Genomic DNA, 11970 nt, shown 5'->3' on the forward strand with positions numbered 1-11970 from the left:
GGAGTCCAGGGATCTAAAGTTTAGTAAGAATGCTTACTGCACACTTTGACTTGAGGTCAGGTCCAGATACAAAGCTGGGTGTGGCCGCACATGCTTTTAATCCTGGGGACAGAAACAGGGATCAGCAACAGAAGGCTTGCTGGGACTGGCTGTCCCGCCAGCCTAGCCAAAAACGGGTGAGCCAACAAGGGTTGAGTAAAAGACCGTCATGAGGCAATAAGATAGAGAGAAAGAGATGAGACACCTATAGTCTCTGTGTGCATGTGCACAGGTTCACAACACATACAACACACACATGTAGCTCCCCATGCCCACACCACCAACAGTGGATAGATCAGCACCATCAATAGCTTTCCATTGACCCATAAGAAAACTGCTAGCTGTGAATCCTCTGAGATTTCCATTGGCATTCCTGGCTTCAGTGGCTTCAGCTCTGCGTGAAGATAGGAGTGAAGCTCACCAAGTCCACTTCAGAGTATGTCACCCAACCCCGGGAAGTCTCCTATCATCCCAGCAGTGGTCTTCAGCTTTAGTGGCCAGCAGCAAATAAGGTGCATTCATAATAAACAATTTTTACCTCAGGGAGAGGGAAGACACGGCTTATGTTTTCCCACCACAGAACTCTCAGGGTCCAGGTGGTGGCCCATAGGGAAAGTGAAGTAAGAAAGCAAGGCTGCCTTCTTTCCTTTCTGTCCATCTACGCGCATTGACTTAGCCCCACCAAGACAAGCACTAATTTAGTTTGAGTCCCGCTGACTATCATTGTGCTGAGGAATTAAATACCTGTATGAAGTTCAGTGTCTGGCAGGAAACCACTCAGAGCTGTATCATCCCCATCCCTGCTAAAGCCACTCTGTGCACAACAGGCAACTGTCCTGACACAGGTCTCTGACGTGCACTGGAACACGCATCCCAGTCCTCTACTTTCAGGTCCTCTTCCTAAGTCCACTTTCCAAACAGTGTAAGGATAGGAAAAGTGTAATAGGGGCTAGCTTAAGGAAGGCAGGGGCCTGTTAAAACTGTGTTTCTGGGGGCCTTGGATGGCTCAGGAAATCAAGGTGTTTGCTGCTAAGCCTGACAACCTGAGTTTGATCCCTGGCACCCACAAAGTAGAAGGAGAGAACCAACGTCTTCACATTGTCCTCTGATGTCCACAGCGTACAATGGCTTTCATGCACCCACCTGTCCACACGATAGATAGGTAGGTAGATAGATAGATAGATAGATAGATAGATAGATAGATAGACAGATGATAGATAGATAACTAAAAAATAGATTTTTAATGATTGTCTAATGATAGTGCAAACTATATTTTCAGGGCAGAAATGGAAATGTATTCTCTTTACCAGCAACGTAGAATGGAAAGAGTTAATCCCAAAGGACTCTCTGGCCTGGGGATACCACTCTTCTATGGGTCAAGTTGCCTGGGTGGCCCCACAGGTTTCCAGGGCAGGAGCACACTGCCGGCCAGTGATGTGCATTTGCACAGGAGCACCTTGAGACACCTTCAGGGAAACCCTATTCTGCTAGCAACTAGACCCCACTTTACAGAGTGCTGGGGCCAGAAATACCGACTCAGGAGAGGTGCCGTTTACCAGAAGCCTCCAGAGAGTAACACTGAGAGTTTCAAAAGTCAAGCAGAAGAAAAAAGCTCAAGCCAGATGCCCGCAGTTCCCTATGAGGAGGAAGAGTATATCAAAGATCCAGACATCGAGGTAGACAACCAGCAGAAGCCAAGGGTCACTGATGCAAAGCCAACTACGGTTCTCACCAACCCCCACAGAGAACTCCATACACACCAGAGGAAACCAGAGTCTTCCCTGGAGGCAAACGCATGGGATGATGGGAAGGGAAAGCCCTCCGAACAGGTCTATGAAGGCTGTGATGGAAAGAATGGGGTTTTCCGGCCAGTCTCCATCCTGCCTCTGTCAGGTAGGTGTCTGGGATTGTGGGCGGGTCCTCAGAAGCTCAAGGGCGGCAGCTTCTTCCCCCTGTGGAGGAAGTGGTAGCGATGCTTGTTTTGGTCTCCATTCCCTTTTTCAGGCACGTTGTCTACCTTCTCATCTCCATCCTTTAAAAAGTACTTACCTATTTTTATTATATGTGTATGGGTATTTTGTCTGCACGAATGTATGGGCATTGGGTGCGCACAGTGCTTGCAGAGACCAGAAAGGCTCACTGGATCATTTGGAACTGGAGTTACAGGTGGTTCTGAGCTGCCGGGCTGGGATTGAAACCCAGGTCCTCTGGAAGATGCAGCCAGAGCTCTCCAGTGCGGGATCATTTCTCCTGTCCCTCCATTTCCTTAATCCCATTTTAAGTGACTTCTCAGAGTCGCTTTATTATATTATGTTTCATAAAAGTCACATGAGAAACACCAGTCTTGTGATACTGCTGTGTAAAAACCACTCAACACAGATTGGGAGAGTAAGTTTAAGAAAGTATGGAGATTTTTAATTAAAGTTTTAACTTAACTAACTGTGATTTCTTTACAAAGAGACCTTTTATTTTAAAATATAAATTCTATCTCCCCTGTTTCCAAATGTAGAAAAACCAACAAAAGCACAAACTTTCAACTTGATAAGTATTATTGTATTTCGGAGAAAATCCCATATTGGATAGCTCCTTGGAACTTGTTTGGAAAAAAAAAAAAACTTAAAACACAGAGATGTGATGTGTCCCTGATTGTTGTAGTTTCCTTTCTGATGCTGTGATAGAACAGTGTGACTAACGTAGCGTAAGAGGAGAGTCTATTCATGTTGCACTTCTAGAGGAGCTCAGCAGAAACTTGAAGATGTGCCTGCTTGCTAAGCCCCTCGGCACCACCTCCAAGGAGCAAATTCACTTCACAGCTAAAGAAGGATACAGTTTGCTGTCTGGCAGGAAGGTTTATAATAACTAAGCTTTCTTATAAGGTTCAAGGCCGCCTACCTAGGGGATGGTAATGCCTACAATGGGCTAGGCACTCCCACTTCCACTGACAATCAAAACAGTCCCGACTGACCTGCTGACACACACTCTGGTTTAGTCAATGAGTTTCCCTTCTTGGATAACTCGAGGGTATGTCATCTTGACAGCTATATTAGGGCACTGAAGTAGCCACCATACCAACTGCTTCACCCTGAGGCTCCTGGCTCACATTCAGAGCATGATGGTCTCAGGAGACCACATAGCATGGTATTGTAGCACTAATATGGAAAATGAAGTTCACAGAGCCTTTCTATCAGCACCTTGGAGATCCTAGAGCAAATCTGGAACCTCTGTGTTCACCTCTAGCTACATCACTGAAGAGACTTTAAGAGAGGGGGAAATGAACCACCCCTCCTTGTGTCTGAATATCTTCAGGGAGTTCGTTCAGTAATTGGCCTATATAAATGGCGCACCCTGTGCTGACAGACATTAGTGGGGTCACATAGCTAAATGCAAACCTGACTTCTGAGCATCTTCCAAATGGAAATTTTATACTACATGATAATTTTCTTTTCATGTTAAAGGAACACATGAGCGGGTTGCACTCAGAGAAAACTGTTCTTTGTCTGATATTCAGAAGTGGACTGTGGACGATGTGTATGACTTCATCAGAAGCCTTCCAGGCTGTGCAGACTATGCCCAGGTAACTTCATATGTTTGCAAAATTATGAAAGTTTGCAACTATTTCATGCATAATGAGCTTTGTCCAACTTGCATTTTGCCCTTGAAAAGGATTCCATTTTATGGCACTGTCACTCACTGGAGAGGTGTCTATGACTGGTGGACACAGCTGTCAGGGAAGGCTGGGAAGCTGTTATTTAGTTTTATTTTCTGTCCTGTCTAGACTTATCAGAAAGCTGACTCCGAGGCTAAAGATCCAGAAAGAATGAGAAGTATTTACTACATGACTTAAATAACAGAAATGTGTACTTTGTCCTGAGAAAGAACAAAGAAGCTTAGACACGGCTCGGTCAGAAGATTGTCTTTTTTTTTTTTTTTTTTTTTTTTTTTTTGGTTTTTCGAGACAGGGTTTCTCTTTATAGCTCTGGCTGTCCTGGAGCTCACTTTGTAGACCAGGCTGGCCTCGAACTCAGAAATCCGCCTGCCTCTGCCTCCCGAGTGCTGGGATTAAAGGCGTGTGCCACCACGCCCAGCCAGAAGATTGTCTTGCAAGCATGAGGAGTTGAATTAAATTCCCAGAAGTCACAGAAAGAGAGAGAGAGAGAGAGAGAGAGAGAGAGAGAGAGAGCTGGGGAACTGGGGGGAAATGACTGCTCTGTGTATAAAAAGCTTACTGTAAAAAATATAAAGGCCTGAGAGATGGTCTCTAAGACACGCAAACAGATGCAGTAGTGCGCGTCTATAATCTAGTGTGCCTAAAGAGAGAGAAAAGATCCCCCAGAACGTCTTGAGCCAGCGACCCTGCCATATACACCATGAAACCAGAAGGCCCTGCCTCAAGAAGGGTGGAGGTCAAGGACATGCACCTGAGGTTGTCCTCTGACCTCTACATGTGCGTTGCATGATGTACATATCACATTCATACTCACGGACATTTATGTGCGTGCCACTAAGTCTGGCGATCTGAGTTCTATCCCTGACACCCACACAGAGGAAAGAAAGAACTGATTCCCATAAGACGTCCTCTGGCCTCCACACTTTCACCATGTCACTTGTGTAAACACACATGCACACACATCACACAACACACACACACACAAACCAAAGCTAGGCATTCTAGTACCTGCTTCTAATTTCATTACTGGTGAAACAATGAATCCTTGAGGCTTGCTGGTCAGCCAGACTAGTCTATTTGGCAAGTTATAGCCAAGTCAGAGACCCTGTCTCAAAAATGCACGGTGAATGGTCTCTGAGGAACTGCATTCAAGGTTATCTTCAGACCTTTGTGTGCATACACATAAACACATTCATACACACACACACACACACACACACACACACACTGTAGCACAAACACAGAAACAAGGAACCAGGAATGATGGCGTACAGCTGCAATCTCAGTCCTTGAGAGGTTGGGGCAAGAAGATTACGAATTTGTGGGAATTCCTGGCTCTATAGTGAGGCATTGCCCCCAACAAACAAATAAAGAAGACACAGCTTCTCTGGCAACAGCATCACATGTGTCTTACACCTTATATTATTGTCTCTTTGAGGATAGACAGAAGTCATAGAAACATTAACACGGCAGATTTTGCTAGCTCATTGTCTGTCACCAACAGGGTATCAGTAGCCCAAGGAATTCTACCATTTCTTTCTAGAAGTTTCTCACATGCATTTAGGGTGTCCACATGTTGAAGTCTTCTCCCTTTGGGCTACGGCAGATGACATCAATTGCAAGGCCCAGCTGCCCTGCTAAGCACCCACTGCTCCTCTCTGAGAAATAACTGTGCAGAAATGAGGAGATGCTAGTACATTCTGGATACACACACAGTTCTCACAGAGACCTTGGCCAACAGTGTCTCCTTGACTTTTTTTTTCACAACCCCGTACTTTGAATATTTTTTTTGCAACTTCCTGGGACTGGTCAGCTTTATAGCCACTGTCCCACCTCTTTGCCAGCCTTATGCAAACAAAGTCTTAAAAATCTATCTAGTATCAAGTGTGATAGTGCATACCTGGAAATTCTACACTAGGAAGCTCAAGCAGAAGAATTGTGAGTTCAAGGCCAGACTCAGCTACACAATGGGACACACAACCCAATCTGAAACCAAGAACAAAACCTTGAAAAAGCCAAACCATATACAGATTCAGTTGTTTAAAGCATACGTAAGTTGTTAGTGCTGTGCTACTTCCTACTGTATTGTAATTTGTTCTTGCTATATTCTCTGTGAAAGGAACCTAATCAAAATGCAAAAGTAAAAAGTCATAAAGAGCTTCCTCGAGAAGTTTGCTGTATAGGAATAGCCAGGAAACACTTCAGCAATTTGCTCTAATAGCCAGTTCAGGCAGATAAATTATTCATCTTGAGAAATATCTGAAATTGCTAAAAATACAGGCACATGTATATCACAGACACGGCCCAATCTGCACTGATAAGGAGGGTTCCTCAGGCCTACGAGGCACAAAGTGCTGTGCTCCATCCCTACTACTTCATAAACACTAGCTCGGTGGCACAGGCTTATGATCCCACTGCAGTCCGAACATCAGGGTCATCCTTGACTACACAGCCAGTGTGGGGGTCAGACTGGGCCATATGATCATCTCCACGAAGGACTAGTCAACTTTGCCAGTGGTGGCCAGAAATTAACAAATACAAGGACCTAGGACTGGAGGATGAGTTTGGTTCAGCACAGGCACCTACAGAACTGAGGATTAAGAGAACGACAGGGAGCAGAGCCCAGAACTCTTGAGAACGAAGAATGACAGGAAGTGATCGAATGGGCACAAGAGCATCCCACTCCACTTGATCAATGGGGCTGTGAGGGCAAGAGAGGGAGAGGGCAGGTATGGGGGTGTGATATCATTACCATCAGCATTTCCCAATGGTAGTGACCCACTTAGATGTTAATGGGACAACAAAGAGGAGAGGTTGGAGATGAAGGAAGAGCTCCCACTGTGAACCCCTGTCATAGGAAGGATAAGGAGCCTGAGCAAGCATGCAGAGATCAAGCCCTATTCTACTAATCAGGGTAGTGGGGCAAAGTGCCCAATCTTAGGCCCTTGTTCAGACTTACAGGGGACTGTGCCTATGGTTTTCTTTTCCGTTCTTTCTAAATTAGAAGGTTGTCTGAAAATGAACAAGAACCCTATAAGATCTAAAGTCTGAGGAGGGTAGAGAAGATTTAAAGAGAAGGCTCAGAGGTGAGAACAGAAGGCTTTGTGAGGCAGGCTGCAGTTGGACGTGATGAGGTTATACTACTTCAGATCACAGCACGTTTCTTCTTATCCACTGCCTTACCTGTCTGAAAACTCTAGCCATCAGCAACCTTCCTAGCCTGAAAGGAAGGCATCATGGCACTGGGTAGCATCTGGCCCTGCTGGAAAGGCCCAGTGGACAACGTTTACCCATGCTTTCCTGGCTCTTTTCACTATACACTTAACCCAGCAGCCAGAAGGCATTGCATCTGCCTGTGTGAGGGAGAGATGCTGCTATCTGGGATGGCACTGCCCACCGTCCCTTTATTCCAGCATTTTCCCATTTACTGATTTACCTAGCATGTACATTCACCACACCCCCTCAGGACTGCAGCATCAATAAGACTGTGTTGCCCTTGGGTAATTACTCCAGGTTGAAGTGAGTCCAATAAACAGAACTACAGAGCATTCCAAATATTATTACGGACAATGAGGCAGTGGAGCCCAGACAAACCAGCAATGAAAGAAAGGTTTACATAGCTAGCTCTGTGTCACCTTCAAGTGATCTTTTATATGCAAATAGTCCAACACCAAACCATCTGCATATAAAACAAAGACTTTGCTACAAGACTCAGAGGCCAAGCTAAAGATGTTTGTGTTTCCTCAGGTCTTTAAGGACCATGCAATTGATGGAGAAACACTGCCCCTTCTCACAGAACAGCATCTTCGAGGCACCATGGGACTCAAGCTGGGGCCAGCACTAAAAATTCAGTCTCAGGTATGGTGACTGCACACAATTTAGTATATAGCAATGATGAAAAGCCCAAGGGAATGGAATATGATATGGTATATAATATTAATATATCGATACAATATTAATGTATATATTAATATTGATATATAGAATACTTATTTGGCTCACTTTTAGCCTTCCCCTCTCTGTAACTGGGGCTGTGACAGAAGGGAGGACACTGAGAAGCACTTGATGAGGGTCATGCACAGTTCCCCATGTGGCAGGGGAGCAATGGCGGCTGTGTGCTGGTGAGTGGTCAGCAACTCTATCTCTTTATAAAGGGAACAGAACCTGCTTCGTGACATTCATGGTGTTAATGACTCCTACTGCAACTGACAAGTTCCTAAATGTCACTGGATTCAGAATTGGGAAGAGACACATATCAATGCCTCATTTCTGGAGAGTAAACTATATATAACAGGCATATTGTATCTTGGGTATAAATATCCCTAAGTACATATATAGTAATAAACAATAATGATAAATAATCCAGGTTTAAAGCAAGAATCAGTGAACTCTAGATATGTATTACTTCCATTTGCAATATGATTTACTTAATTTTAGGTTTATTTAAGTTTTAATGATGGCTTGTTTTAACAACTAGCTTGCAAATTTCCAAAAGAAAAAAAAAAAAGAGGTAATAATTGGCTTTTGAGAGCTGTCGAGGCCAACTTCAGTACCATCTACTGTTTCTGGATGGCTTCATTACCGGATTATAGCCTCTGGTTTTTCTTATAACAGTGACTGCACCCATTAGGCAGATGTATGTCTGTAAGGACGAGAACTTCAGAATGTCCTTTCATGGCTAAAGGTCAGGAAAGTGACTAAGTGTATGGCTCGGTCAGTAAAGTGCTGCCATACAAGCCTAAGAAAGAGTGTTCAGATCCTCGGCAATCAAGGGGAAACAAAAACCTTGGACATGGGGATGGTACCTATAATCCTAGCACTGCAGAGGCAGATGTCCCTACAACTCACTGGCTACCTGTTCTCACCAAATTAGAGCAACTTCAGTGAGAGGCTTTTCCTTAAAAACAAACAAAAAACAAACAAACAAAAAAACTAAAGGTGAAAAGCAATGGGGAAGACATTGTGTGGGGGTGTGGGTGTGCATGCACACATCTCTGGCCTCCACATGTTCCCCATCACACACTTAAGCATGCACACACAAACACACAACTAAAAAGAGAATACCCTATCATTATAATTTTTATTATAAGTCTAAAACTTTTAGGATACGGAAATTCTTTCATCTTAATTGTATGTGAATAGGTGTTATTTCTGTATGTATGTCTATGTACCATGTGTGTGTCTGGTGTCCATAGGAACCAGAAGAGAGCATCAGATCTCCCGGAACTGGAGTTACAGACACTTGTGAGTTGCTTGTGTGGGTGCTGGGAATCGGACTCAGGTCTTCTAGAAGAGCAAAAGTACTCTAAGCCACTGAGCCATCTCTTCAGCCAGGAAATCATTCAGCACAGCATGGTAGCACCCACCTGTAATTCCAGGATTTAGAATACTGAGAAAAAAGACAGTGAGTTCAAGGCCAGCCTCAAAATAGAAAAGAAAGAGGATGCTTCTACTACAAATACCTCAACACTTTAATGTCTTCACCAAAGTTCTGTTGCAGGTTTTCCTTTTTTAAATGTTTTGTTTTTAGAATAATTTTAGAAGTAGTAGCATTGCAAAAAATACTACAGAAAGTTTACCCTGCCCTTTCAAGTGTTAACATAGCATCTTATGTAACAGAATACATTGTCAAAACTAAGTACTAACTAACATGGATACAATATGGAGCTATTTTTAAGTGATTTCTTTTTCTTTAGTGAGGATACTATGTCTCTTGGCATATTTACAAAGACAGTTCCTGGGTCAGTTCTGTTTGACTTTGACTTGCTGTTGCTTGTTTCTGGGTTCCCATGGAAGAGTTTTTCTTCCCTGAAAGCCAGTCGAGCTATTAGGTTCCAAGTGCCATCTGCCACCAAGACCAGATGGATGGAGAAGGCCTAGGTAGTGGTAACTGTCAATCAAAGAAGACAGCCATGAAGTCCTTGTCACTGGGAACTGAAGTCGTTGAGTTGGAAGGCTCCAGTTAACACTTGGGAGTTCAGAGGGCAAACAAGAGATTGTCATTGAATAAGATAAGAAGGTTTGGGTATCTAAGATGGAAATTGAGGGCAGTCCCCATGATAGTGGACATGATCAAGAGGAAAGAACCACCCCCCATATCAGGACAGAAGCCTAGAGGGTGGATCTGATTTAGGCCTACAAGTCAAAGAGTGGGATTTGGAAATATAATGCATATATGTATATGTGTGTGTATATGCAAAGCACAAGTGCTTTGGATTTTGATTCATGCAGATGTGGCCTGGTTTCCATCCAGGGCCAAGATTATTGAGGCAAGGGTAAGGGAACCCTACAGGAGAAGCTCAATGGTTAATGTCAAGGTACCAACACCTAGAGCAGCCTCATTTGTGGTTCCCTGCTGACCACATATGTGCTAGAGTTGTTTGAAGAATTGTGGCCTGGTCCAGGAGGAAATCTGGTTGACTTTTGGTGGTGGTGGTTTCGTAGAGTGAAAGGGTGAGAGAGAATGGAATTGACCCAGGAGCAGGTGAACCACAGCGGAACCAGGGGAGAAGTGGAAATGTGGAGCCAGCAGATAGCCAGTTTTGCAGCTGCAAACATCACATGGCTCTGAAAGACAACAAGGTCTACCACATACTAGAAGCACGGCCTCCTACATCTGTGTCTGAAATTACCTCAGCCTCCTGGCTTCCCCCACCCCCATGGTTAATGCAGGGTTATCAAAAGAATTCAAAGACTTAATCACTATAATTATTTTGTCTTCAAAGGTATCTCAGCATGTGGGAAATATGTTCTGTAGAAAACTTCCTTCACTTCCCACCCATGCAAGGCAAGCATTTGATCAGCCAGCAGACACATCCCCTCTTTTGGACATTAGTTCCTGGAGTGATGGTTTGAGCATTCCTGGTCCCCAGGATCTAATGAGTCCTAAAAGAACTGAGCAAGACGTTATAAGAAATTAAAAACACCCAAAGACACAGATGTTCCAGATGTCACCAGCAGGGTGTGAGACCTTCAGGTGGTGGACAAAGAGAGCGAGACCATGCTCACAGAATGTCTTGGAAGAAGAATCTCACCCAACAGGCTTCCTGGTAAGCCGAAGCAAACCAAGCACCAAGGTTCTGAAGAACTGCCCTGAGGAGAAAATGCGAATGGGGAGGGGAATTTACAGACTACATTTACAAGCTACACTCCGATGATTCCGTGAAGAAAATTCTGAAGAAGTGGAGAGCAGAAACTGAAAAAGAACTCCTTCTACTCACTCCTTCCATCGCCCAACCCTGATGGAGCAGCAGGTGCTGATGGGAGGAGGCGGGGCAAAGCTGATCAGAGACAGCACCTTATCTCCTAGCCACAGCAGCGTCTAGCCTGAAGTGGGGCCTACAAGGGGGAAGTTAGGATTTACCTGAGGGGAGGGGAAAAGTTATCTGTGTGTAACAGGTTGGAACTAGTGAGAGAGAGGTGATGATAAAGGTGGCTGTGTCCAGTCTTCAACTTAACATTTCACAGAATGATTCCAAAGGGACACACATACACTCACACACACACACAAACACACATGCGCGCGCGCACACACACACACACACACACACACACACACACACTGGCAACAGTTTAATGAGAGAGGGGACTGGCTGGCAAGCATAGGAGGTCTTATTTTGAATGGTCTGAATTGTAAACCTTGAGAATGTGTCTCACGTGACACTCGCTGTTCAAGTAAATAAACCCTAGCAGGAAGCCTTTAAGATAGCCCACCGTTCCATTGTCCAGGGTGCTTGCCCTTGTATACCCCTCCCCTACAGTGTGCTGAACCAAAGAAACACGCCTTCCTAATGAAGCGCACCCATAAGGCCCGGCAGGGATCCCTCCTGTGGCTTCTGTCCCATTTCTATGTCAGTTTCCCTCTCCAAGAGGCCCTGGGTAAGAACACCACGTGACTAACCTTGACAGTGGACTCCGCAGAGCTTGCCTGCCTTTCAGGTATGTGAAAGTCCTTGTCCACAGCCTAATGCCAACTCACAAGACCTTGGTCCAGGCTCTCTGCCAAGCCTCCGTTCCGTCCCTGACCACAGAACTGTTGTCGCAAACTTGCTGTTTCCAGTCACTGCTTTTTGGGGTCCTTTCACAGACATGGAGAATTGAAACACGTAGATTTAACTTACTGACACAGAGAGCACAGTACTGACTCCGCATTTGGTCTGGAAGGTGGGCATCCAAGCCCTTCCCCTAGAGTTCTCATTTAGTTTTGTTTTGGTAAATTTTGGTTTTTCTTTCCTCCATGACAAGGGTTTGGTCTCATATAAAAC

At 44.6% G+C, this 11970-nt stretch overlaps 1 protein-coding gene across 1 annotated transcript in view; it reads left to right on the plus strand.

Annotated features, from left to right (window-relative positions):
• The window catches only part of Samd7 (sterile alpha motif domain containing 7), a 15374-nt gene extending 4748 nt beyond the window's left edge, over nt 1–10626 (plus strand). Inside the window, exons 3-6 of the mRNA XM_021158024.1 lie at nt 1319–1932; nt 3495–3613; nt 7454–7564; nt 10432–10626. Coding sequence (XP_021013683.1) covers nt 1319–1932; nt 3495–3613; nt 7454–7564; nt 10432–10626 — 1039 coding nt within the window. The remainder of the gene's footprint in view (nt 1–1318; nt 1933–3494; nt 3614–7453; nt 7565–10431) is intronic.
• Nucleotides 10627–11970: the final 1344 nt, after the last annotated feature.

Source organism: Mus caroli, chromosome 3 (assembly GCF_900094665.2).
Source record: "Mus caroli chromosome 3, CAROLI_EIJ_v1.1, whole genome shotgun sequence".
NCBI classification, from domain to species: domain Eukaryota; kingdom Metazoa; phylum Chordata; class Mammalia; order Rodentia; family Muridae; genus Mus; species Mus caroli.